Below are 27,962 nucleotides of genomic sequence, written 5' to 3' on the forward strand. Positions count from 1 at the left end.
ACTCAGTTTCCCCAACTGGACTCCTGGGGGTGTTGCCACTGAGCCTGTGGGCCCCCTGGGGGCTGGAGGACGGGCCCTGGAGAGCAGGCGGGTCCATCCCATCATCTGTGCATGGCCCCTTTGTACCCCGCTGCCCCGGCTTCACGCCCATGTCTCCACTCTGCAGGCCCGTGACCCCGTCTTGCCTCCCCAGCACCTTCCTCTCTGCAGAACCTTGGCCCACCTCTGCGGTGCTCTGGAGATGCCCACCCCGTGACTCTTGGCCTCTGACAGTTCGTGGGTCGCTGTGACCCCATCGGTTCCCGCCCTCCCTAGCTGCCCAGCACGTTGAGCCCGCACAATCTCCCCGTGGTCCCCAGGGTGGTCAGAGAGGTTCGGCAACTTGCTGAAGGTCACTCAGCTCGTGAGTGGCAGAGCTGGGATTCGAACCCTGACACCTTTGCTTTAACTTTCAGGATATGACGGGTCGCACCTCTCCCAGGCCCCCATTTGCTCAACCCCCCTGCTTAATCCGGGTCCTGGATTAAGCCATCGCTGCAACCCAGAGCCTGCCCGCTCCCTGCCCACGCCCACCATGGGGCTCCCCGGAGGTGGAGTCCGGGAGGGGATGGCTGTGCCCGTGGCTCATCTCAGTACCTCCCCCCGACCCCCGTGAGCCCCAGGCCCCGTGTCCCTCCTACTCCGAGGTCTCCACGCTGCATGTCTCTGGCCAGGTCTTGTTTGCTCTGGCTGCCCTGCATCCTCACAGAGGTAAAAGGGTGCACAGGTGTGGGGGTTCGGGTGGCACCTCACGGCCACGGGATTCAGGCACCTGGGGGTCTGGAGAGTCCCCGCACCAGGGCATCCTGGGCTCCCGGGGGGAGCTACGCTGGGGCCAGGGTCCCACAGAGAACCGTGTGTGTTAGTGTGCCTCCAGCCTTTCCCTGGGTCTCTTCGTAAGCCCCCACGCTGCTGTCCTGGGCCTCCTCCCCCCGACATCCTGCACCCAGCCCAGGGTTCCTCTGACAGCCCCATCAAGGACCCCCCTCACCTGGGCACCCCCAAGGTGGGAGCCCATGCCTGGCAGCTCCCATGAACGGCATATGCAGCCAGTCCTGGGAGAGCAGCCCCCGACCCCTCCAGGCGGCTCCACTCCGGTCACCCCCAGCTTAGCCCTGCCTCCCCCACCCCCACCCCTACTCTCCCCCTCAAACCAGGAAGTGGAAGCCAGAGACTTAGAATGCGGTAAATGGCCTGACTCCCATCTAGCCGGGGTGCTGGCCCTTGGGGCTGTGCACACGGAACCCCAGACTTGGTGCTGGGTGGGCCTCGGGAGGGCCGGGGCTCTCTCTCAGCTCCCCTGCGCTCTGCTCGGAGGGGCGAGGCTGACCGCAGTTTCCTCATCGGCGGGGGAGAGGAAGAAGCAGCACCGGCTCGCCGAGGGACTCGGAGCCCTCGTGGGTCCCAGAGCTGCTGGTCCAACAGGGAGCAGAGGCGCGTCTTGACAGGACCATGTCATTGTGACCCCTCCACACGCCCGGTTAGGACTTACATCTTCCTTAAAACAAACGAGCAAACAAGCAGACAGAAACTTCAGGGGGCTGGGGAGATGGCTCAAGGGGCTGGAGTGCAGACTTTGGGCTGTGCACGCTGCAGGAGACGCGGGTTCAAGCCCCGGCACCCCACACACCCCCTCCTCACCCTGCCCAGTGCAGACCTGGGAGTAGTGGCCCCACCTTCCAGCACCACTGGAGCATGGCTCTGGAACACCAAATAAATAAACTTTGTGCAATTGCAGCAGCTTAAGAGAGAAAAAAAATTAGCACTGCACTATAACATTGTCGTCCCGCCGTTCATTGATTTGCTCAAGCGGGCACCAGTAATGTCTCCATTATGAGATTTGTTGTTATTGTTTTTGGCATATCGAATACGCCATGGGTAGCTTGCCAGACTCTGCCGTGCCAGTGAGATACTCTCGGTAGCTTGCCCGGCTGTCCGAGGGGGACAGGAATCAAACCCGGGTTGGCCATGTGCAAGGCAAACGCCCTACCAGCTGTGCTATCGGGGGGAAAAAAAAACAACAACAAAAAACCCTTTCCATCACTCCCCTGCCCTCCACCCCGGAAATACCCTTCGGGTTTCTCCAAGTGGGTGCGCATGGTTGCATCCCCAGAAGTTGGCCTGTTTCTTGTCCTTCCGTCTGACCCGTGTTCTTTCACGGGAGCCTCCCAGGCCAGCACCACGGTCCTAATTTCTATGGCTACTGTCGGCCTGGTCGCATCCGAGTGAGGCGCATGCCCCGCTTTTCCGAGCCACGCCAAGGGTCCAGGTGCCCCTCAGGGTCTTGGGGTCCTGAGCAGCTCTGCCCTGAGCTCCTGGGGGCACACGACGGCCTTGCTCCAGCGCCCCCGTCCCCGGGAATCGTGTCCAGCAGGCGCGCTTCTGAGCTCAGTTCCCAGACCAGGTATGCGGGACACTGGGGCGGGTCCTTCAATGGGACGCCCTGTGCTTGTCGGATGAGTTAACAGCACCGCTGAGCTCTGTTCTCTAGAAGCTAGGGGATCCCTGCAAGCGGGGTGCTGCCCCTGTATCCCCCCCGCCCCAGGCCGGGGCAGTAGGTGTCCAGAGACTGGACAGAACGCAGTTAGGGCAGCGTCAGGGAGACAACAGGGAGCGTGTGGGCGGTTGGGGGGGCAGGTGGACTCGGGGTCCTAACGCCGCCTCATTCCTCAAACTCAGCTCCTCCTCTGTGCGGGGGGGGGGGGGGGGAGGGGGAGGGGCCGGGGAGGGCTGAGAGCCAAGCGCCAGGCTTGGGAGGAGAGGGGCACCGAGAGCACCCCTGAGCCTTCTGCAGCCCTCCCAGAGCTCAGGCTAGACCCAGTGGGATCTGTGACCCCCCCCCTCTCTGCCTCAGTGGTCCCCCATGGTGGGAACATGGGGTGGGGGCAGGAAGTGATAGAGCTGAAAGGGAGCCAGTGCCCCCCTGCCCGCCCGTCCTGCCCTCTCCAGAGTCACCCCGCTGGGTGGGTCCTTGGCTTCTGGAGTGCAGCGCTGGGCACATCCGGGACATCCGTGGGCTCGTCCCTTTGTCCGGCTCATCCAAGGGGACGCAGTGTCCACGCCGCAGCGGGCGGCACCTCCAGACCAGGCTTGGACACAGGGGCCTCCTCCTGCACCTCACTCCTCACTCTGCAGGGGTGGGGGGGAACTGCACAGAACTCACCCGGCAGGTGGGTGCCCGGTACCTGCAGGGGGCGGGGTCTCCTCCAGCCCCACCCACGGGTGTTGTGTCCCCTCTGTCCGCAGGAGAAGTACGTGGAGGAGCTGGGGGCGGTGAGGCAGACCCTGCAGGCTGACCTGGAGACGTCCATCCGGCGCATTGCAGACCTGCAGGCCGCCCTGGAGGAGGTGGCGTCCAGTGACAGTGAGGCCGAGAGGTGAGTGGGCCACCCGGGCCGGCGAGGCTGGGGGCCTGTGAGTGGCCGGAGCTGTGACCCCCTTGCCCCACCCCGGTCTCAGCAGGTGCACGGGAGGGCAGGAGGGGTGGTCGCCAGCTCGAGTGAGGAGCACAGGCTGCGTCCCTGCCCAGACCCACATCTCCAGGCTTTAGGGGAGACCCTCTGGAGTGCAGGGTGTGTGGGGGGGGCAGATACTCCAGCCTGTGGTCACAGGCAAGTGGCCTCTTCTCCCGTCTGTAAAGTGGGCAGGCCGTGGGCGGCCCGCCCACCCACGTGAAGGTTCCAGGGTTCCACCATGCTTCATTTAGCTTTGGGGGCCACTCCCGGTGGTGGCGTTGGAGGGCAGGGGTCAGCCCTGGTGGTGCCCGGGGCATCCTCGAGTGCCCGTGACTAAGTCCCAGGCCCCTACAGACAAAGTACGGGCACTCGGTGCCCCGAAACTCGGTCCCTTCGACCTGCAGGCTGATGTCTGGGGGTGCCCTGTGCCCCACCCCCACACTGCCTCCTGCCGGGCTGTGAGGAGGGAGCTTGGGACACCGTGGCAGCGTCCACTGTGGGGATCAGGACCTGACCACGGCGTGTCCCTCCCCGAGAGCGGTCAGCCTCAGCCCCGCTGGCCCCCAGCTCCCGGGCGGCCCCGGCAGCACCCCTGCCCCAGGCCCAGCCATGCAGCTGTCCGGCGCAGCTGGCTGATGGCGGCAGGAGCGGCCCCCTGGGCTCTGCTGGGAAGGAGAGACCCCGGGGCCTGCCGCCCCACAGGGCCCGCGTGTTCCCCCCTCACCCCCCACTAACCCAGCACACTCAGCCCCCGCTGGCTGGGTTCTGCAGGTGGCTTGCACCCTCCACACTTTGCAGGGGGAGAAGGCCCTGCCCTGGGACACGGCCCCTCAGGTGCCAGCGCCCCCACCTGGACCCGTGCCTGCTCAGCAGAACAGAGACCCCCAGGGGCTGGTCCTTGAAACCCCATCTCGGGCCTGCCGGGAAACGGGATGTCTGTATCTGCAGAATCTTCCATCTCTGCACAAACAGCAGCCTCATGCACTCGGGGTGGGGGGGTGCTTCTTGCCAAAGTGCTCACGGTGACACAGCAGATCAGGGCCCGGTGCTGCCTCGGGGCGTGATGACATGGGTGGGGGGTGGGGGGTGCTCCCCATCCCCTCCCCTCCTCCCTCCTCCCTGGTGTTCCCCGGTAGCCCTGGCATCTGCGAGCCTCGGCCCCCCGCTGCCGGCACTCCCCGCTCGCTCCAGGCTTGTGCTGGCTTCTCTGTGAGTAGAGACACGCACACATCTGCATGTATCATGACGGGAAGGAGAGACTTTGGAGCCTGGTATTTATATATTTTCCCCCTGCCTTGCCAATGAGCCAAACTTCGGAACCATTTATCTCTTGCCTAGCAAGCGATGGCTTTTCTGATCAAGAGAAGCTGTAAAGAGCACAGAGTTGGAAAGAGGCCGAGGGTCCGAGCTTAGGGCGGCGAGGCCGGGCGGGGGGGCTGCGGGGGGGCGGAGGCTGTGAGGGGGAGTGGGCAGGGGCCCTTCCCTGCTGCCACTGGCCGGGGCGAGGCATTCGGGGGTGACAGATGCCGCTGCAGCCCCTGCTTAGAGACCCCCGCTCACGCCTCCTCCTGGCTCCCTCCCTCGGGCCCCGACCTTCATCTCCAGGCTAGGTAGGAAGCTCCTGTTCACCGCCCAGTCCGGGACACAGGGTCGTGTTCACACCCCCGCCACCGGCTTCTCTCAGCTCCACGCTCGGCTGCTCCGTCTCCGTGGTCTCTGAGGCAGAGATCTTGGGTCTCTCTCCCCGTTGGGCTTCCACGGGGGAGATGTGGACCTGGTCCACATCTCGCGTGGCCACCCTGGTCTTAGCTCACGTCACTAGTTGGGAGGGGCCCCATCTGTCCTCCAGGGGTGTGGGAGTGTGGGAGGCCCCGGGCGCCAGGTGTGGCAAGACGCCTCTCGTACCTGGCCAAGCTGCACCCCGTGTGCGCACCTCGTAGCACGCGTGTGTCTATGGGTGCGGGTGGGAGGGCCCACTCGGGAACGCATGGTCACCCCCTGCAAGGCCTGGAGCAAGTGAGGGAACCCTTCTGAACCTTCATCTCTTCAGCTGATGGAGGCTGAAAAAAAAAAGAGAGAGAGAGAGGGGTTGGAGCGATAGCACAGCGGGTAGGGCGTTTGCCTTGCGTGTGGCAGACCCGGGTTCGATTCCCAGCATCCCATATGGTCCCCTGAGCACTGCCAGGGGTAATTCCTGAGTGCAGAGCCAGGAGTAACCCCTGTGCATTGCCGGGTGTGATCCAAAAAGCAAAGAAAGAAAAAGAAAGAAAATGCAAAGGAAGAAAAGGTGAGCAGCCTCAAAAACGAAGAAGCAAAAATAAAACGGGCATTTCACTCCTCTGTGCTCTGCAGACCTCGCGCTGTTTTTGCTCGTGGAAGGGGCGTGGCCACCGAGTAGGCACGTGAGTCTTGTCGGGGCCATCCGCCCACCTGTACGCGTTTCCTTTTTGTCCCTGTCTCATCTCAGCGAGGGGCGTGGGGGTTTCCGCAGGTGCGGTGTTCTGCCACACTTGCGTGTCCGTGGATGGAGTGAACATGACCCCGGCGTGCCCCAGGGAGCCCCACCTTCTGTGACTGACTCCAGTGAGCACCTCGCCTGGACTGGGGTGATCTGGAGACAGAGACAGGCGCGGAGAGATGTCTGTCTCTCGTTGGTCTTTGGGCCACACCTGGTGGTGCTCAGGGCTCTCTCCTGGTTCTGTGCTCGGAGATCACGCCTGGCGAGACTCAGGGGACTGCATGCCGTGGCAGGGGTTGAGCCAAGGCTGGCTGTGTGCACGGTGAACACATTAACCCCTATGGCATCTTTCACGGGGGGGAAAGGAGGAGGGAGGGAGAGAAAGCGACTGAACAAAGCCAGCCCTAGACTCCAGTGGCCACTGAGTGCAGGCCAGGCTGGCATGGGCCCCGGGCGAGGAAGACATTTGCACCTTTTCTTCCTCCCTCATTGCCCCTTTGCCTCTCTGTGCTGCTGTCGTGAAGTTCAATGGTTGGGGGCCCCCGCACGTACTTGTGACGGAGCTGGGCTCACTCTCTTGGTTGCGGTGCTGACCCAGGATGGCCCGTTTCAGTGCTGGTGCTCGGACACCTGACCGGGCACCAGAGACTGGGCCCCCTCTGTTGCGGTCTCAGGTCCCTGAACTCAGCCCACCCTCGGCGCGTGTGGGCAGCGCCGTAGGACTCGTGGCTTGCAAGGCTGGTGCTCTGGGCCACGGAGCCATCCCCAGGCCCTGGGCGAAGGTGCTTGCATCAAGCGCTGAGTTGGAGGGGGGCCGGAGAGATAGCACAGTGGGTAGGGCACTTATCTGGCATGTGGCCGACTCAGGTTCGGTTCCCCTGAACCACCTATGGTCTCCCTGGCCCTTCCAGGTGTGATCCCTGAGTGCGGAGCCAGGAGTCAGCCCTGAGCACCACCAGGTGTGCCCGAAAACAAAGCCAAAAGCTGCTGAGTGGGATGGAGGGAGGACGGCTGTGAGGAGCGCTGGGCATATGGGATGCTGGGAATCAGACCCGGGCCTGTGGCGTGCAAGGCAAATGCCTACCTGCTGTGCTATCGCTCCAGCTCCTTGCCTGGATGACCTGCATGGCACTGGGTTGTGGGGGGGGGGGCGGTGCGGGGAAGCAGAAGGCGTGTTGCTGAGAAAGTCGGAGAAGCCCCCCCCCCAACACACACCTCCCCGACTGTCCACCTTCCTCCTTCCCTCTCACCCCCCTCTCTGCCCCTTCTGAAATGACCCCTGAAGCCCAACCGGATCCCTCCAGGTGCCTCAGAACTGCAGGCTGTGTCGGCTGCCTAAAGTGCAGGTCGCCCACCCCCAGCCCCCTGAAATAGAAATGCAAGGCTGGGGGAATTCCCTCGTGCAGAAACGATTCAGAATGAAGACCCAGCCGGTCAGCATCCCGGCCGCTGCGCCCTCGGGCCCCTCCTGGCCAAGCCACCCCCTGACTGCGGGCGCCAAGGAAGCCTTTCCTGTGGCTCGCTCAGGAAGTCTCAACCAGCTGCCTGCCCCTGGGCTGTGCGATACCAGCGCCAGCAGCCCGACTCCACTGGTGGGTCTGGTGGGTCTGGCGAGGAGGACTCCCGGGCGAATAGCCACCTCCTCCAGAAAACATGGTGGGCACAGAGGGCGCTTCCCTTGCCTGTGGCCGACCCAAGTTTGATCCCCGGGATCCCAGGCACTGCCAGGAGTAAGTCCTGAGCACAGAGCTAGGAGTAACCCCAGAGCATCGCCAGGTGTGACCCGAAAAGAAAAATAAAACACACACACAAAAAATACTCATAGAAACATGGCACCGCCCAAACCACGTGCCCAGGATGTCACGCAGGTCATCCAGGCATCGTTAAGAAATGATGCACTCCGGGGCTGGAGCGATAGCACAGTGGGAAGGGCATTTGCCTTGCACACGGCTGACCCGGGTTCGATTCCCAGCATCCCATATGGGCCCCCGAGCACCGCCAGGAGTAATTTCTGAGTGCAAGAGCCAGGAGTAACCTCTGAGCATTGCTGGGTGTGATCCAAAAAGCCAAAAAAAAAAAAAACCCAAAAAAGGAGTGATGCACCCAGGCAGGTGGCCGGGGCTTCAGTCAGGCCGCCAGTCTTGCTCTTCACTCCCCCTCCCTGCACTGCTCCCCTTCTAATGACCTCATCACCCAGGGATAAGAGGGTCGGAGGAGCCCGAGGGGCTGGTCTGAGCATTTTCTCCAAATTTGATGTCTCAATTAGGATTCAGCCCCACCAGAGAGAGAGAGAGAGAGAGAGGGAGAAGGAGCGAGAGAGAAGGGGGGCAGCGGGGCTTTTCTGCTGGAGGTGAGGTTCTTGGAGAGGCTTGTTCAAATTATGAAAAGTCACGTCAGCCCGTGTTGGGAATTAGATCCGAGTGTAACGGGCCTTCCCAGCTGGAGGCACATCTACGTGCTCAGAAAACCGGGGTGGCTTCGGCTCCACGCGCCTTCCCTGCGGCCGGCCGGCCCGGCGTGGGCACCGGGCCCCGCCAGCCATCCTAGATTAATGGGGAGACGCTGCCGACTGACTCTCCGGGGGTCTGGGGCACGCTCATTACTCATGCAGAGAGGGGGGCCGGGCAGGGTCCTCTGACAGGAAGCCCCACAGATCCCTGTGTGCCAGGGCAGGGGGCTTGGAGGGGCTGTCATGGGTGACCCCTGACCCCTGGGTCACCTGACCGCCTGTCCGGGTGGCAGGCGGGGGAGGTGGAGGGAGATAGAGGGGGGGGAACGGGATATGGGAACGCTGGTGGGGGGGAAGTGGACTCTGATGTTGGGTGGGTGTTAAAATATCAGTTGCTTAAAACGCAGCTCTTCATAACTTTGTAAATCAGGGCTCTTTAGCTAAATAAAAGAAAATATTTTTTGAAAAAGGCCTTGGAGATAGGCTGCAGATAGTATAGGCGGCCAGGCTGGGTTCGATCCCTGCCATCACAGGGTCCGCCATGAACAGCCCTGGGGTCCTCGAGCACTGCCTGGTGTGCTCCTAGCAACTCTTGAGCACTGCCAAGGTGGGCTGGGGGAGCCCTGGCACTGCAGAGACCCAGGCCAGCATCCTTCGGGCCCTGACTGTCACCCTCCGGCCCAACTGCCTGAGAATTTCCAGCGGCTCCCCCCAGCCCCCCGAGCACCACCTGGGAGATGCACGTCCCCTCCCTCCCCGAAGGAAGAGCTGGTGGTGGAATCACCCTGCGTCCTCCTGGCTGCCTGACCATTTGTCACGCTAGAATATTTTATTTGTTTGTTTGCTTTATGTTGGGGCCATATTCAGGGGTGCGCAGGGCTCACTCCTGGCTCTGTGCTCAGGGCTCGCTCCTGGCAGGGCTCGGGCACCCCTCTGCAGAGTCAGGGTCGAACGGGGCGGGCCATATGCGAGCAAGCACCTCCCCGCCTCTGCACTATCTCTCCAGCCCAAGCCGTGTAAAGTATTGACCCAGGAACCCCACCTCTTCCCTCAAGGCTGCGGATCGGCCCTGAGATGAGCCACTGTCATAGTCAGAGGCCTGGCGGGGCCACCGGGACCACCCCCGGTGAGGACACGTCTTAGAGGGACGCGGTGAAGCCAGGGACACTGCAGGGACACTGCCCGGAGGCTCCTGCCCGCCTGCTCTCCACCGGAGGGCGCACCAGCAGCCTCCTGGGCTTGGGGACCAGGGCAGGACCCGCTCGCTCGTGGTCACCGTTCCACCTCTCCCAGAAAGGGGGCGTCTCATCTCCCGGAGAAGTCAGGAAACCACTCTTCACTTCATTTTTGTTTGGGGGCCACACCTGGCGGTGCTCAGGGCTTGGCACGTGGTGCCAGGGATTGAACCGGGATCGGCCTTGGCCAAGGCCAACACCCCACCCTGCTGTACCATCTCTCCAGCCCCTAGGAAATAGCACCTTTATTTATTTATTATTATTTTTTTCTTTTTGGGTCACACCCGGCGATGCACAGGGCTTACTCCTGGCTCAGGCACTTGGGAATTACTCCTGGCGGTGCTCAGGGGACCCTATGGGATGCTGGGAATCGAACCTGGGTCGGCCGCGTGCAAGGCAAACGCCCTACCCGCAGTGCTATCACTCCAGCCCCCACATTTATTTATTTATTTATTTTCACTTTTAATTGAGATTCCGTGGCTTACGGTGTTATTAACAATGGTCTCTCCTGCGCATAATTCTCTTCCGAAGGCTGCCTGGCAGGTACTCTAGCACTTCCAGGCCATTGGGGTCCCCGACACCAGCTGTGCCGTAGAACAGAAGCATCCGTGGACAATATGGAAATGAGCACATATGGCCCGATTCCAGTAAAGCTCTTACAGAAAGCAGATGGATTCGTCTGAATGTGTCCCCTGGCTCAAATTTGCCGACCTCTTTTCTACTGGACTCACCAAACATAGTTAGAGTCCTGGTCTGCCCTGAGCTCTGAGGCTAAGGACATAGAAATAAGGCATGTCCTGCCCTCCCACCCCCCTCCCCGCCGTGGTGGTGGCAGTGGGGGGTGGGGGTGGTGTTGGGGGTTCTTCCCATTGTGCTGGGGACAGAGAGGTGTTTGTAGAACCTGGAAGGTGGCCGGTCCTTGAGGTCCAAGAGCCCCAGTGCTTTCTGAGGAGGAGGAGGCAGCCAGGTTTCAAGGAAAGAACTATCCAGATACCCACCGAAAATGGCGGGAAGGAGCCTGTATCCAGGTGGTATGGGTACGTGGGAGTTGGTCATCCACAGCGGACAGTTCCACTCGGGATCAGAGCCCGAGCTCAAAGCCCTTAGGAGCGTGACATTCAAAGATGGGTGACTGTAGGATCACATTGGGTTTGTCCTTTCAGCCTTGCCTCAGGGAACTTAGTTTACCTTAAAGCAATGCCCTTTCTGTATGGACACAGGAAGACAGTTAATATTATGCTTTGTAACTTGGGAGTTGATCGACTCTAATAATATTTACTCCTGGGCATCTGCTTTCTCGACTCAGTCACCCTTAGTTCCTAGCACCCCCAAAGCAGTGTCCTGACAAGGGACGGAATGGACCCAGGGCAAGCTGTGAGCTACCCTGGCATTGAAATGGACCATGCTAAAGCACCACAGTACTCAACTATAAGTTGAGAGCATGGTCATAGACAAATGCTGTCATGATCCAAAAGTAAATGACGAGACTAGGACCCTGCTGGGGTTAGGAAGACTAACCTGGCCTGAGGACTGTTGTCTGGAATATATAGTGAATGTCCTCAGGAAGAACCAAACTTTTAAGTCTGATATATCTCTTACTGTGCTCATACAGAATGACATTGCTAGAAATATTAGAAGTAAATTTACTATAACTATTTAAGTATATTACTAGCTGAGGAAAGAAGAAAGTGACACACCCTGGATGGGATCCCGCCTTTGAGCGGATCTCCTAGTGATCTGGAGTAATCTCCTTAGATGAGATTTTGTTAATCCCCTGGAGGAGTGGTCTTACCCCTCTTTGTTCGTTTGTTAATGTTCAGCCCACCTTTGTGTCACCACCCTATGTGACTGCTATATAAACTCAGACTGTAAGAGAAGTAGAGGGAGAAGACACAGAAGCAGAGCACAAAGTGAGAGAGAATCAGGGAGTCATCGGAGCCAGAAGCAGGGGAAAGGAAGAGCACAAAGCGAGTCAGAAGTAAGAGTCAGAGTCAGAAGCGAGAGTGAGTGGGCTCCAAAGAGAGAAGCAGAAGGGCTCTGGAGAGAGAGATCAGAAGAAGAGAAATTGGAAGAGAGCAGAGGAGAGACGACAGACAGAGAGAGGTTGGGAGACAGAGATAGAGAGACAGACAGAAGAGAGCACAGCGGCACACACAGAAACGGAGCACAAGGAGGAGTCATCCCGATCCGGTCCATACACAGCAGCTCGAGAGCACCGAATTCGAGGGAGAGCGAGAGAGAGAGAGAGAGAGAGAGAGAGAGAGAGAGAGAGAGAGAACCGCCCCAAGGAGCCTACAAACATAACATGCACATCACCCCCTTCCACACGCATGCATTTGTATTTTTTTTTTTTGCTTTTTTGGGTCACACCCAGCGATGCACAGGGGTCACTCCTGGCTCATGCACTCAGGAATTACTCCTGGCGGTGCTCGGGGGACCATATGGGATGCTGGGATTCGAACCCGGGTCGGCTGCGTGCAAGGCAAACGCCCTACCCGCTGTGCTATCACTCCAGCCCCCGCATTTGTATTTTTTACAGGTGACCTTAGCGTCCACTCCCTGGTCTCTCACCCAAGGACAGAGGGCAGGGGGATGAGTGAGGTGAGAGTGTGTCCAGGGATATTTGCTCCTTGGAAGGAGGCTCTCAAGAATGGCGGCTGCTGTCACCTGTGTCCGTTTCCCAGAGCGCCCCGGATGCCGACTGCCATCTCCCTGTCTAATTCGCTGGCGCACGTAAGGCACATAAAGCAAATGCCTTGTTTGCCGGCAATAACGGTGCTGTTAATAGTAGTGGTACAAGTTGTATGGAAATTAGAGCCGTGGTAATGGTCTCTCCCATTGCATGCGCATGATCTGTCTGCTGAGAACCTGGCCGAGCTCAAAGAGCAAGGGTTATCTGGCCACCCCCCACTTTGTAGCCAGAGCCCCGTGACGTTCTACAGAGGAGCACAGGAGGCTCAGAGAAGGCGAGGGATTTGCCCCGAGTCACACAGCAGTACCCCCTCACACCTGTTAGAATGGCTGTCATCAAGAAGACAGAAAGCAAACATCGCTGCCGATGAGGGGGGAAGGAAAGGCTTGTGCCTCCTGAACTGTAAATGAGCACAACCACTCGGAGAAACAGCAGGGAGGGAAGTTTCCCAAAAAAGCATCAAAACAGGTGCCAGAGAGACAGTAATGCAGTTAGGATGCTTTCCTGGCAGGTGACAGACCCCCGTCTGGTGCCTGGCACGCCATCTGGTCCTCTGAGCACCACCAGGTGTGATCCCTGAGCACTGAGCCAGGAATAAGCCCTGAGCACTGCCGGTGTGGCCCTAAAGCAAAATAAATTAAAAGTGTAGGGTTTGGGAGAGAGCCCGATGGGCCAGAGCAAATACTTCGCACACCGGCGTCCTGGGTTTGAACCCTGGCACCAAGTGATTCCTGAGCATCAGCGGGACCAACCCCTGGACAGGAGAAGCCCCTGGGTGTGACCCATCAACAACCACCAGTTTTTGTGTATTTTTTTTTTAATGGAGCTGCTATGAAATCCAATAGTTCTGTTCTGGGAATTTATTCAAGGGAAATGAAGATGAACTTGAAATGAAGTGCCCCCAAGTTCACTGCAGCATTAGTTACAGTAACAAAGACTTGAAAGTGACCCAAGTCTCGTCATTCATCGATTTGCTTGAGTGGGCACCAGTAACATCTCCATTGTGAGACTTGTTGTTACTGTTTTTGGCATATCGAATATGCCACGGGGAGCTTGCCAGGCTCTGCCACGCGGGAGGGATACTGTCGGTAGCTTGCCGGGCTCTCCGAGAGGACTGGAGGAATCGAACCCCAGTCAGTCACGTGCAAGGCAAATGCCCTACCCGCTGTGCTTTCGCTCCTACATACATCAGAACATTATTCAGTCACGAAAGAGGACATCTTGGTGCTGGAGAGAGGGGAGAGAGGTTAGGGTGCTTGCCTCACATGCAGCCAACCTTGGTTTGATCCCCAGCACTGCATATGGTCCCCTGAGCACTACCAGGCGTGAGCCCTGAGAACAGAATGTGGATGAGCCCCTGAGCTCTTCCCGGTGTGGCTCTAAGTACAAGAAACAGAGACATTTTATTCGCACTCGTATGGATGGGCCTTAAGGAAGTCCTGCTGTGTGATATGATCTCACTTAAGGATGAAATCTAAAATCCAAACCAAGAACAAACAACAAAACCCCATCAACCCAGGGGACAGAGTGGTGGTTGCCAGAGGAAGGGGTGAGTAGCAATAGGGGAACGGCGTCAGAGGCACAGAAATGATGAAACCAGGAAGTGCTGTAGTGGTGTGATGATACTAGAAAATAGCATCACGTTTGAGAGTTGCTCAGAGGTGGGGGGGGGCTGTCTATCATAGTCCCCACTACATGAAAAATATATTAGTGATTGTGTAGGGGTGGATGCAATCCAGGCTTATGGGGTGATGGTTTTGTAGCATGTACATATTTTGCATCATTATGTTGTACACCTGAGATGAATGTAGGTCAATTTCTTGGTGGGGCGGGGGGAGGCGGCCACACCTGGTAATGCTCAGGGGTTACTCCTGGCTCTGCACTCAGGGGTTATTCCTGGTGGTGCTCGGGGGACCATATGGGATGCCAGAAATCAAACCCGGAAGTTTGTGCGTACCTGCTACACTATGACTCCAGCCCCAATGTAGGTAAATTTTTTTTTGGGGGGAATCACATCCGGCAATGTACAGGGGTTACTCCTGGCTCTGCACTCAGGAATTACTCCTGGCAGTGCTCAGGGGACCATATGGGATGCTGGGAATCAAACCCGGGTCGGCCGTGTGCAAGGCAACTGTGCTGTCATTCCAGCCCCCAATGTAGGTAAATTTTTAAGAGAGAAAATCCACTCTTTGGAGGGGAAAAAAGCTCCCCACCCCTGGCAACTCAAGACTAACACAATCTTTCTTACGTGCCTCCTTCCAGCGTCCAGACAGCCGTGGACTGTGGTGATGGTGACAGAAAAGAGACGTAAGTAAACCTGTGTGGAACTGAGCTCCCCAGAACCCAGGTCCAGCCCCACGCCATTTGCATGTGCTTCACAGAGGAGCGCACTGTCCCCTTGGAGAGTCAGCAGTGGTGGAATTCCTGAGCTCCTGCACAGAGCCTGCAACTCCAGGGCAGGGTCAGGGGTGTCCATGATACTTATTTTATTTGGTGGGGTGATGCCCTATAGGGCTCATGGATTACTCCTATCTCTGTGCTCAGGGATCACTCCCGGTAGGGCTCAGGATGCCACAGAGGGTGCTGGGGATGGAGCTTGGCTTGACCGCAAGCAAGGCGAGTGCCCCAGCTGCTGTTCTACCCCACCAGCCTCTATCCGTGTCCTCTGAGACAGAGAAAGGCCCAGGGCATCTCCCGCCTCTGTCCTCCAGCACCTTCCATGGCTCTCCCAGATGTTTAATCAGGCACCTGACCCTCGTCTTTCCAACCCGTGTCTCTCTCTACCTGGGGCCCTTCTTCCCTTAGCACGCACACCCCACCCTTTATCACCTCCATACGGGTGTCAGTCCCTTCTCCCCCAGATTCCTTCTTTCAGTCCCTGCAGGGCCAAACCCCACCCTCTGAGTAAGATCCAGCCCACCCTCCACAATGGACACAAAGACATGGTGTCCTTCAAACCTAGACTCTGCTGCCTCTGTGGCATTCCTGCCTCTGTCCTTGGCTTGATGCCTGTGGGCGCATAGACCTCTGCACTGCTCAGACGGGGTCTGGAGGGCAGTCACGGGGTTCATGCTTATGGCTCCTTCCCATCGGTGCCTTGTAAGCAGTATTCTAAAAACAAATGTCTGTACGCATGTCTACATGTCCTTCGGCACAGGGGTGTGTGTGTATAGACATATGTATGTAGATATGTGTGTAACTTTGAGCAGATGTATCAGTCAGAACGTGAGCATCAAGTTCCCCGGGTACTGGTGGGGACCAATCATTGAGTATCATCTCTCTCTCTCTCCCTCTCTCTCTCTCCTCTCTCTCTCTTCTCTCTCCCTCTCTCTCTCCTCTCTCTCTCCTCTCTCTCCCTCTCTTCCTCTCTCTCTTCTCTCCTCTCTCTCCCTCTCTCTCTCTTCTCTCCTCTCTCTCCCTCTCTCTCTCTTCTCTCCTCTCTCTCCCTCTCTCTCTCCCTCTCTCTCTTCTCTCTCTCTTCTCTCTCCCTCTCTCTCTCCTCTCTCTCTCCTCTCTCTCCTTCCCTCTCCCTCTCTCTCCCCCTCCCTCTCCCTTCCCTGTCCCTCTCTCTCTCCCTCTCCGTCTCTCCCTCTCCGTCTCTCTCTCCCTCTCCGTCTCTCTCTCCCTCTCCCTCTCTCTCCCTCTCTCTCCCTGTCCTTCTCTCTCCCTTCCCTGTTCCTCTCTCTCTCCTCTCTCTCTCCCTCTCTCTCTCCTCTCTCTCTCTCCCTCTCTCTCCTACTACTGCTTTCAGAGTCTGGGGGCATCAGAATAGTGACCCGTCTGTAAATGTGTCCCCGTTGCGGGCCTTCCCTCTTGACATCCTCACCAAGCAGATCACAGAGTACAAAGTTCAGGGTCTCAGGGTCGCGTCTGCTCCAGACTCAGGGGTGCCTCTGCCTGTCTGTGGGACTCTGTGGTGATGGGCAAAGGCGTTAGAAGAGAGGGGGTGGTCCAGATGCACCCCTGCATCCACTCTGTGCCGGAGTAGGCCCGTGTGGTCTCCCCAGATCCCACCCCCGCCTGCCCGTCGGTGGGTGAGCAAATGCCGTGGCAGCCGCCGTGCCCGAGGGTGCGGCTCCGTGCGGTGTCCAGTTAGTGCCGCCCCTGTGGTCGTCACTGTGCTGACTTGCCCCCTGCGCTCTGGTTCCAGGGACAACGCGTCCACCCTCAGCTCCCGGCCCGGGGGCAGTGTGCAGTCCTGGCCCAGCTGTACCCTGTCCCTCAACACCGACTCCGAGAGGAGCCTGTCTCGCGTGTCCTCCCTGCACCGCCACAGCCTCGTCCCCAGGTGAGTGTCTGCTCCGGGCTTCCTGTTGCCACTGATCCCGGCAAGGACGAGCACTCCCGTCTGAGGCCTGAGGCTGCTCCTTCCTGGCTGTGTGACTTCGGGCAGGCCAGTTGCCCTCTCTGGGCCTCCGCTTCTTTGCTGGCCAAGCAGGAAGCTGAGTCGTGTTTCCCACCTTCTGTGTTGAAATGTCCATGTCCAGAAGCCTTGCGGTTTTCCAGATCATTCTAAACAGCACTGGGACAATGCTTTTTAATTGCTGTGAATGAATGAATGAATGAATGAATGAATGAATGAATGAACCTTACCGGTTCCTTCTACTAGATTAAGTCCTAGGGGTGTTCCGTGCCTGGATCATTTTAAATGTTTCTCTGTGAACAAAGGCCTTAAATGGGTTTTTTTTTTTATTTTGTTTTGTTTTGTTTTTTTCTTGAACGGGGAGTCTATAAGCTCAGCCCGGTGGGATGCATCCCCCACTTTGAGTGTCAGGATTCTCCTCTTTGACCGGGCACTGAGAGATGGATTTGGTCCTGGCCTGAGATGGGAGGGCCCCTCATCAGTGGCCAGGAGGGTCAGCAGTGGATTGCTCAGGTTTTACCCCGCCGTGTGGAATCGGAATCCATCTGCCCGCTTGCTTTTCAGCTCCATTTCTTTCCGTTCATTTGATTTTCCTTTTCAAGGGCAGCCGTCTTGTAATTAGGAGCTAATGGCGATAAATCAGAAATTATGGATTAAGCAGATGCATAATTATGATGAAACGCAGCCCTGGGCCTGTGATAACAGAGGAAGCAATGTGATAAGAGAGAAAGAAAAAAAAAAGTCAACCACCCAGACTAATGGAGCAAAGCCAGTCGACCCCTGCTTGCCTTAAAGTGTGTTTGCTCTGAGACTGGGGGGTGTCTTCCTGCAGAAGGAAGGGGGTGGAAGTTCACGCTAACCTTTCGGGCAGATTAGGCAAATGGCAAATGTCTGGCGAGTGTCTGCACATCATCTTGGGTGGAAAAATGGGATGTAGGGAATATCAAAGGGAGACTCCAAGGGTGGGGTGCATCCGGGGAGTTAATTAAAGCAATAGTGTCTGATTCCTGCTCTTAATTAAAAAACGAAGGCCTGTGAGTGGGGGGAGGGCAAAGAAGAGAGGGAGAGGGAGGGAAAGAGAGAGAGTGTGTGTGATAGACAGAAAGAAGGGGGGAGAGAGGGACGGAGGGAGGGAAGAGGAGGCTCTCAAGAACTCCACATGGTGAAAGCTTTTTCTTTCCCGCTAACAAAGTCCTTTGTACCCCCCCCTCCATTACCCTGCTCCCCCTCTGCCCCCAACCCAGTGATTCTGTGCTCCAGAGGCTGTCTGACTAAAGGGAAACAGGGTGTAGAGGATTGGTCTAGGGGGGCCCTTGGGGAGGGTCCTCAACCTCGGAATCATCCCCGCAGGGCACCCCCTCGAGTGGGAGCTGGGCAGGCCTGGTGCCTGGCACACGGCAGAGCACCTGTTTCTGTTTCCATGTTTGCTTTGTCTGTCGGATCCTGTTTGTTTGTTTGTTCTGTTGGGGGGGGGGCACACCCAGCTGTGCTCGGAGCTTGCTTCTAGCTCTGTGCTCAGGGATCCAGGGGTCGCTCCTGGCAGGGCTCGGGGGACCCTCGGAGGTGCTAGGGGTAGAACCCAGGTTGGCCAGGAGCAAGGCAAGCGCCCTCCCCGCTGTGCTGTCACTCCAGCCCCACGTCAGGAGCCAGGAGCGGTGGGACGCTGAGGGTCGTCAGGTGGGGGTTGTAGCCGTGTGGTCTGACCTCTCTGTGCTGGTCCGGCTGCTTCTTGGGGGTCAGGAGATGATGCCCGCATCCTTCCTCGCTCAGAGCCGGGCCCCTGGGAAGAGGCCTGGAGCGTGAGCTGCTTGGTTGGTCTCTGTCCGGCACCCGGGAGAGCGCGAGGAAACTGCCTTACGCTCCCAACTGAGGCCCTGCATCTGGGGAACAGTTGACTTGGCCCTGGCAGTCCTCCCTTGACTCCTGGAGGCCCCCGCACCCCCGCCCCCTCCAGCCTTTCCCTTCTGCCCCAGTGCTGTGCCCTCCCTGTCCCCCTGCGGCTCAGGGCAGAAGTAGCAGCACCCAGAGCTGTGACGGGGCAGAGATGGTCAGTGCTGAGGCTCTAGGTGCAAGTGTCCCCGGACAATGCATGTGTCACTGTCACTGTCATCCCGTTGCTCATCGATTTGTTCGAGCAGACACCAGTAATATCTCTCATTGCGAGACTTATTTGTTACTGCTTTTGGCATACCCAGTACGCCACGGGGAGCTGTGTACGGGGCAGATAACTGACCCCTCAGGCTCTCTGCAGCAGAAATATTTATTGTGTTGGACGCAGTCCAGCTCTGACTGTGGCTCAGATTGGACAGTCATTCGTATGTGTATGTGTATGTGTATGTGTGTGTGTGTGTGTGTGTGTGCGTGTGCGTGTGTGTGTACGTGCGCATGGGGAGGGGTGGATGAACAGGTTCCCAGGCTTGTTCAGGGGGCCCAGGACCTACTTGGACCACCACACTGGTGATTCAGTGATTCAGTGCTAGGAATTTGGTGCTGGGTGGGCCCGGCAGTGCTTGGGGCCAACACTTAGTGATCTTGGGGCCATGTGGTGCCAGGGATTGAACTGGGGTGCAGGGCGTGCAAAGCAGGCATACTGTAACCCCACTCTCTCCTCCAGCCCCGGGCAACGTTTGTTTTTTTCCAGTGTGAACACAGCAGGTCCTGGAAGCCCCAGGGTCTGAACCCCAAACCTGCTCCAGAACCTGATTTGCATGTGCCACCCTGCCGTGGCTCTCAGACGTTTATCCCGGGGTTGAATCGCTCACCTGGCGAAGGTTCCTGGCAAGGAACTGACCTGCGAGTAGCATCAGAGCCGCGCGAGGCTCATTATTCACCCGCCATCCAGAGGATAATTTGTTAAGTGCCCGCTGAGCGCCAGGTCCCTTGGCGCTCAGCCCTGACAGTGTTGAGCCCTGGAATGTGTTTACCGTTCCAAGAGTCTAGAACTTCTGGGGTCAGAGAGCCCAGCGGGTAGAGCCTTAGCTTTGCATGCGGCCGACCCGGCATCTCGTATGTTCCCCCAAGCACTGCCGGAAGTGAGTCCTGAGTACAGAGCCAGGAGTGACCCCCGAGCAGCATCAATGGGTGTGACCAGCATTGCCAGGTGTGTGCCCCCCTCCCCCCGCACCCAACAAAACATACATTAAAAATTTAAAAAGATTCCAGGACTTCTATGTCGGAAGGGACCAGAAGGGTTATTTCAGTCCACACTGCCCGTGAGACAGACGGGGAGCCCCAGGGCCTGCCGAGGGAAGCCTGGTCTCCAGATTCGGGGTGTGGGTGACCTCGACTGCTGCAGGCTGTCCCTGAACACACGCGCCGTCGATGAGCCAGTTCCCTCTGCAGGCTTGGACATACCTCGGCTTCCTTGACGGCAGGATTCCCCGGCCTCCAGCTGGCACACGTCCCTCCTCGTCTTGCCCTCTGAACACGGGTGCATTTGTGGGAAAGACACAGTGTGTGTTTGGGACTTTCCAACAAGTGACACGATGCCCCCCAGGTGTGTATCCTGCTCTAGGCATCACCTCCCACGGGGTCCGCCTTCCCCTCAGCGTCCTGCCCGGACCACCTCTCCCTTCCTGGTACACGCGTCTCCCTGATTCTTCTGCTTCCCTGCGAAGGATCTTAGAGTTGTGTCCTCCTTGATTTCACTGACCAGCGGCCACCCTTCCCTTGGGCTTGGCTTCTGGGGAGTGACTGTTGACCTCTAAGATCTCCCCGCGGGCATAAGAGTCTCTCTGTCAAAGGGCAAGTGCATTTGTCTCTTTCCCCTCGTGATTTCAACACCACGGTTTACCGAAAGGTGTTCGTGATCACTTGTTGCAGGTATTCCGTGTTCCAACCCCAACCCCACCACCACTGTCACCTTCCCTCCACCGTGGCCTCTATTTTCCCAGCCACCCCACAAGCCTGCCCCACCCCCACCCCCGGGGTCCCACGGTAGTTTATTTTATGTTGCTAGTTACCACTAAATGGCTAAGGGAATGGTCGAGAAATATTCCCACGGGAGATCTGTGCAGATCCTTGTATCTCACCGTGAGGACGTCACGTCCTTGTCAGAGGGTTTACGGGGCTGTTGTTGCCAGTGAAGCCTTCTGTGTCAGTGTTTTTGTTCGTGGAGATTCGTCGGCTTCTGCCTTACGGCCCATCCAACCTGGCTCCTACTGGGATGTCGGTGTTGCGGCCTTTGGAGATGTCGCTCCAGAAGCCCCAGGATATTTCACTGGACCGTCCAGCCAGAGGCATGGCAGCAGTTCTGAGGTGTGAGAGTGGCTGCAGGGGCTTTGTTAGGGCAGGTGCTGGCCCACCCGACTCCGAGATCTCCTGGTGGTCTCAGCTGGGAACAGGTGTCCAAGACTTTTTTTTTTGCACTAGCTGATCTTCAAGATTTATTTATGAGTCTCTGGAAGGGGGCTGGTAGATGAACTTACAGGAAGGCAGTGGTGGGACATAGGCATGGCTGCCAGGCTTCTGGAAGTACAGAGGTGGGGCGGAATGCATTCAATTTTTAACATCATCATCATCATCATCATCATCATCATCATCATCATCATCATCATCATCCCGTTGATTATCAGTTTTCTCGAGTGGTCTCAGTAACGTCTCCTAGCCCTGAGATTTTAGCAGCCTCTCTTTACTTGTCCTTCCCAACAGTGCCACATTGGAGGCTCTTTCAAGGTCAGGGGAATGAGACCCGTCATTGTTACTGGTTTTGGCATATGAATACACCACAGGGAGCTTGCCAGGCTCTCCCATGTGGGCAGGAAACTCTCGGTAGCTTGCCAGGTTCTCTGAGAGGGAGAATTAGGCTATAGGCTATAAATTATATAAATTATTTTTATCAAGGACACCCAGCAGCGCTTGGGCCACAGGCCAGCAAGACTGGGTTGCCAGGGATCCAACTTGACATATACCAGGTATGTGCTTGACTCCTTGAACCACTGCCCCAACCCCAGGACATCTGCACATTCCCGATGATGCCCAGACAGAGTTTAGGGCACTCTACATTGTACTGGAGACTGCAACCTCGCTCAGCCCCAAGAGAGGCGAGGGCCTCCCGTCCTGGTCTGTCTCTCAGGCCTGACTTTGCCCTGGTCCCTGGGCTGGGACCTTCCTGAATCCCTGCCTTCTTCCTGCCAGGAGAGGATTGGCCCACTCCCCACCGCTGTCTCACCTGGCATTTTATCCAGTTGAGAATACGAGTCCCCCAGCCCTTTCCAACTGGACCGAGAGAGAAGGTCACTCCACAAACAGAGGAGCGGGCTGCCAGCAAATGAAAGCGTCCCCTCTATTATTTATAAGGCAACTTCCGCTCAGGAGAAATACACCTCAGGCTCCGTGATTTACAGCCCGGGCAGCCAGCAGCTGGGCTGATAAATGCAAGAGCTTCCGGAGTTGGAGGCACTAAATTACCTCTGAGGCCTGGGGGACCGGGGCCGGGAGTGCGTTCGTGGGACTTGGGCATACTTGGCTGACCAGTCTTTCTCCCATGGGGCCTCAGGTGGTGCCAGGGTGCCAAGGCCACCCAAGGAGCAACGTGCTTGCCTGGGCACCTGCCGCGTGTCCAGCCCCCCCGCCCCCCACCCCGCTATGTGTCTGGCCTGGCCTTCCAGTCCCCCCCCCCACGCCACCCCCCTAGCGCATGCCCTGGGCATCTGCTCTGTTGGGGGCAGCCTCCAAGGCTCTCCCACGTGTTCCTCATCCCCTGGCACACCTCAGCTTCCTGTGGGGGCCGCCTGAGCCTCATTTCACTTCTAGACCCCATCCCCGACCCCCCACTCGGCAATGCCTCAGAGCCCGGGGCTGGGTCCCTGAGTGTCCATGTTAGCCAGCCTGGGGCTGGCTGAGGTCACGAGGTCACGACTCCCTCCTGTCCCTGGGGCCTCACCCCGAGCCCCCGTTTCCAGCTCTGAACTCTCACACTTAAGGATGCGCTCCAGGATGCTCCTGTGTCCATCACAGCCAAAGAACAGCGGCCTTCAGGGGCATCTAGGAAGTCCCCCTCCCTCTGCCCCCACTTTCCCAGGGTCTTCGGAGGTGAGATCCCACCCCGTCCTCGGCCCCTCTACACCCTTGTCTCTCCCTGCAGTTTCCTGGGTCCACTTCCCTGGCTGTCATCATTCTCTCTCCAAAGGACTGAGCACCTTCAGATGCTCCCCGCGGGCCGGCCCCCCAAGCGGCTGCACTCACTGGGGAGGGGCTCCTTTGCCCGCCTTGCCCCAGGGGCCCGTGCATCCCACCCTCGCTCACCCGCTTCACGTGGGGCCCCTCGGGTTTCCCCCACCAGAGCCTTTTTCCCTTGGTCCCAGGGCTCCATGTGGGAGTCCCCCCAGAGACAGACCCTCCGTCGGGGACCCCTTTCTGCGTGATGGCTCCGTGTCTGCCTGACCCTGTGGGCAGATCTGCTCCTGGCTACACCCCATCTTCGCCCCCCAGGTCCTCTCCCTCCTTCCCCAGACCACCAGTGTTGGGGTGCATGAGGTGATCCCCTCACCCGCCTCTTTTCCTCTTGACCTGATCCCGGGAGATCCTGTGGTGATTGATTATTCAGGGGTAGAGGGTAGTTTTGGGCTAGACCGGGTGGTGTTCAGGGCTTGCTCCTGACTCTGAGTCCAGGGTTTACTCCTGGTAGGGCTCAGGGAACCCCACGGGATGCTGGGTGAACCCCTCCCCCATTTAGCTGCCAACCCCCAAATCTAGAGCCCCAAGTCTTACATTGGGTTTTTTGCCCTAGTCGGTGGCAGGGCACTGGCTGTGCACGGGGCAGACCCAGGTTCCGTCCCGGCAGCTCCTATGGTCCTCTGAGCCCCACCAGGGGTGATTCCCGAGTGCAGAGCCAGGAGTCAGCCCTGAGCACTGCTAAGCATAGCCCCCAAACTCCAAAACAGAAGCATTTGGAGTCCCCATTTCTGTCCCATTGGAAAGTCCAAGTAAAATTGTATTTATGCTGGACGGGGACTTTATTTACCCCTCTATTTCGGGGTCTGATCTATCAGCACATAATTAGTGATACTGTGAGCTGAATTTATTGCCAAACATGGCTCTCCGCTGTTGCTATTGGACATGGACCATATTGCAGTGCGAGCGTGGAGATTATTGTATAAATTATTCTCACTCACATAATCATCGTGATTTTAATTACTGTGTAATCTTCGCTAATTACTGTTGTATGTATCATTTGCTTTGGTGCCGATTTAACACAACTGCTTTTCGTTTGGCTAAAAGAAGGCATTACAACTTTTCCTCTTCCTGGGGGAAAATTTGCTTTCTGTAAATATTTGCGGCCTCATCCTCCTGGCTTGCAGGTCCTGAAGGAGGCAATTTAGACACCACCACCCCTTCCCCTTTAGCCTCCATTGATTTTTTTGATGTGGGGTAAAGCTGGGATTCGTTAAAAAAAAAAAAATCTAAATTATAGGGTATGTTTTTAAAATAAAGTTGTATTACTTTCAAGGAAATGCAATTACTGTAGGAACGACGCCAAGGAGAGGTCGCGTGAGGCCTGCTCAAATGATTAGATAAGACTTCTTTGTAATTAGTTCATTAATTATGTAAATGTGAATAGATGGGGTTCAGTGTTAAAAAACCGCTTGTTCTCATAGTAGGTGAAACATTCATCGCTAAATCTCTTTCAGTTACCATTTATTTACTGGCCTCCTAGAGCCAGCGCAGGATCATTTTAATCTATGCTGAATATATTTAACAGATGGGCCTCCCGTGAATAGGGCTTTATGTCTTCTTAGCACAAAAGCACTCTTCTCGGTTTCATCAGTGTTCAGAAGATTAGCCAAAAATACATCGCAACTAAAAGCGTGGAAATACTCACTGAACACACTTCGCCCGAGAGCCCGAGGTCTGAGCACCGGAAACCGGAAGTTGTTCCCTGTCCCAGGCTTCCATCCTTGGAACCTGGACTGGCCCCAGGTGGGTTTCAAGGGCAGGAGGGTCTCAGACCTACCTGGAGCTTCAGGCTTTGGATGATAACGTTACGAAGCTCCAAGAAATTTCAGCTCACTAAGGGAACCGTACGTTTATGTAAAATCCTTCGGATTAGCCATCGCTGGTTCAGAACATTATAGATTAATCGTTGATGGTTCCGAACATTCTTCTAGAATATGAGGCAATTTTTTGGTTAACTAAGCTTATTATTGAAAAGCCATACCGGTCAGTGCATTTTTACAAAGTTCTCTAATTGATCGTGTTTCATTACAGTCATGCCATTAACTCCCCAAATCAAACCAGATCGTAACGAAGCCGTGGCCTCTCTTCCTTCCTCGAAGGTAACTGCCTTCCTCAGTCCCGGCTCTGCCAGTCAACCAGGCCTTTGGGGGAGCCCCTTGTCAAGGGCAGCATCCGGCAGCGTGCCTGGGTGGCCGGCCTCTTTCTTGAACAGTATGTGGATGAGGTTCATCCTTATTCGTCACGTCTTTATTTTCCATGCTCAGTTGTCCGCAGCAGAAATCGTCAACTTGAGGGTAATGACTCCCCTCCTGCCCAGCCGGGTGACAGCTGATAACATCTGGAGACATTTCTGGGTGATCTAACCCAGGGCCAGGGGTGCTACTGTCATCTAACTTGGTAGAGGCCCTGGGTGATGCCCAACCCTCAGAGAACGCTCTGCCCCAGATGTCAGTTACACCCCCGTGGAGAAACCCAGGCCTCTACTACATCATTCCGTGAGTGGGAAATACTGACTTACACATCCTGTGAGTGACAGAGATGTAGGGCCTTTCCACGCCCGCGCCGTGATGAATTGTGTTCCTGTGAAAGGGTCCTGTACACATCTCTTGTGGCGTGAATTGACACAGTTGTGTATGCGGTTTAGGAATGGCACAGCTCCCCGGAGCAGAGCTGCCGGATCCCAGGTGTCCTGTCAGCTTGAGCAGGGAGTGCCCAAATGGTGGCCAGCTGCACCCACCAGCAGTGTCTGAGCATTCCAGCTGCTACAGATCCTTGCTGACACCTGGCTTTGCCATTTTTTAAAAAAAGTTAATGATTCTAGTAGATATCTTCTTTGGGGGAGTGTCTGATTAACTTTTGCTCGTGATTGATTCTCTTTGGGTTGATCTCTCTCTCGCTCTCTCTCTCTCTGTCTGTCTGTCTCTCCCTCCTCCCTCCCTCCCTCCCTCTCTCTCTCTTATACAAACTCTAGAGAGTATATATCTACTTCAGTGGCTTGCCTTTTTCATTCCTGATTTTAATGTAACCCAGTTTATAATACTTTCTTCTACTGTTGATGCTATTTATAGTCGACTGAAGAAGAATCATTGTTCTCCTCCCAAAGAACTAAAATATGTCTCCATGTTTTCTTTCAGAAGCTGTATTGAGCTCTTACTCTAGGTATGCATTTGGGGTTATTTACGGTATTTGGAGGAGATTCATTGCTAGAGTGATATCTGGTTGGCACAGAGTGTATATTTTTGAAGGGGAGGGACTTTTAAGGAGTCCTCATGGGCCCCAAGGGACCCACCAGTGTTTCTCAGTGCATTTGGGCAGGTGGCTCAATGCAAGGGTCTGAGGATGTGCCACTCAGACCCTGCAGTGCCGGGGAGACCCAGGTCACCCTGGTGGTGTTGGGGACCTCGAGAGCCCAACCTGGTCGTGTTTGGGGGAACCAGGTGGTAACGGCAATTGAACCCCATTTGGACACATGTGAGGCATGAGGCATGCTAACTGATAACTCTTGGCACCACAGCATAAATTTTTGGGTGTTTTTTTTTGCTTTTTGGGTCACACCCAGCAATGCACAGGGGTTAGTCCTGGCTCTGCACTCAGGAATTACTCCTGGCGGTGCTCAGAGGATCATATGGGAAGCTGGGAATCGAACCCGGGTCGGCCGCGTGCAAGGCAAATGCCCTCCCCGCTGTGCTATAGATAGCTCCAGCCTCAGCATAAGTATTTTTAAAACCAACATTTTCCATGTTAAAAACACTCATAGATCAAATAATCCTGTACATTGTAGGTCAAAACTATATTATTAGGTTCCATAATCATATGCAGTGTCAACCCTTGATTGATACGTCCATACATGTGATCTTGTGGATGATTCACGATGCGTCTGATCTCTCATAGAGAAGATGGACTTCTTTCCAGACACCACTCTATTCCATATTTGTATTTTGTCATCCTTGAGTCGACTTAACATGGCCTTCATACAGCATCTGTAGTTAGATGTCATAACCGGAAGTGTTAGGTTCCTTCCATTGGTTCTCCTGCCTTCAAAAATAGTTTCCAGGATCAGGGAACCACAGATTGTCAGATTCTCCTTTTCGGGCTTCCTGCTTTCCAGACATCAGTGTCCTGGCAGCTTCGACAGTTTCCTGACGCCCTTATTGAAACTGAGCAATTCTGGTTTTCTCCAGAGTGTTCTTCTCTGACGTTCTACCATCACCAGGGAAGAGGTAGGAGGCCAAGCTTTGCCCAGGAAGCAGTTCTCTGCTTGATGTCCCCAACATCTGGTTTCACTATCGCTCTGGTGCCAATTCGTGCAGAGAGACCCGGGGATGGGTCAACATGGAGCTTGATTGGCAGCAGGTGGGCAGCAGGTGGGAAGATGGCGGACTTGTGTCCTCAAAACCACCGCCTTCTGTGCTTGGTCACAGCTGCTGACTTTTCTAGAAGCAGCGAACAGGGAGGTACCGTTTGCAGAGAAAATTCTGCTACCAGTTGGGTGTCAGAGTATTCAATAAATCCCCTCCTGGGCGGGTCCCCCCGGGCACACTCCATTTATCTCTGCAAACCGAATCCTGATCACACCTGTCCATCTCATGTGCTTTGGGAAGAAGGATTGTTCCTGCCCAAAGGAGCTACTGATTTAAAATTTTGAACCCAACTCTTCATGGCTCTGGGATCCATTTGTATCTATTCCTCCGGAGGCCTGACGGTTCGCTCCTCTTGGCCTCAGAGCCTGGGGGAATCTCCCTCCCGCCCTAGACCCTAGGCTCCCTGGAGATGGGCATCGGGCATCACACATCTCTGTATCAGCAGCATCTGTCTGCCACTGTGACACTCAGCAGAGGGATTGAGAGGGCTGGAGTGACGGATGGACAGAGAGCACATTCCATTCTCTTAAAACTGCGTTTCAATGGAACCAGGTGCCTTTGGGAGTCAGTGCGAAGTTTTATAGGGTCTTACCATTGCCTCACCCTGAGCTAAGCCCAGACTATGCTGATCTCTAACCCCATTGAGATTTCTTTTTGTGATTCCCCATCCCAGTGTGTTATGCTAAAACCTCTTCTGTCTGGAGACCATCACGCCAAGCATGGACTGGAAGTT

At 56.4% G+C, this 27,962-nt stretch overlaps 1 protein-coding gene across 1 annotated transcript in view; it reads left to right on the forward strand.

Annotated features, from left to right (window-relative positions):
* Positions 1-27,962, forward strand: part of MYO18B (myosin XVIIIB) — a 234,299-nt gene that overhangs the window by 194,883 nt on the left and 11,454 nt on the right. The window contains exons 40-42 of the mRNA XM_055147110.1: positions 3,286-3,416; positions 14,591-14,635; positions 16,479-16,616. Of these exons, the coding sequence (XP_055003085.1) occupies positions 3,286-3,416; positions 14,591-14,635; positions 16,479-16,616 (314 nt within the window). The remainder of the gene's footprint in view (positions 1-3,285; positions 3,417-14,590; positions 14,636-16,478; positions 16,617-27,962) is intronic.

The sequence above is a fragment of the Sorex araneus genome, chromosome 9 (genome assembly GCF_027595985.1).
Source record: "Sorex araneus isolate mSorAra2 chromosome 9, mSorAra2.pri, whole genome shotgun sequence".
In the NCBI taxonomy this organism is placed as follows: Eukaryota; Metazoa; Chordata; class Mammalia; order Eulipotyphla; family Soricidae; genus Sorex; species Sorex araneus.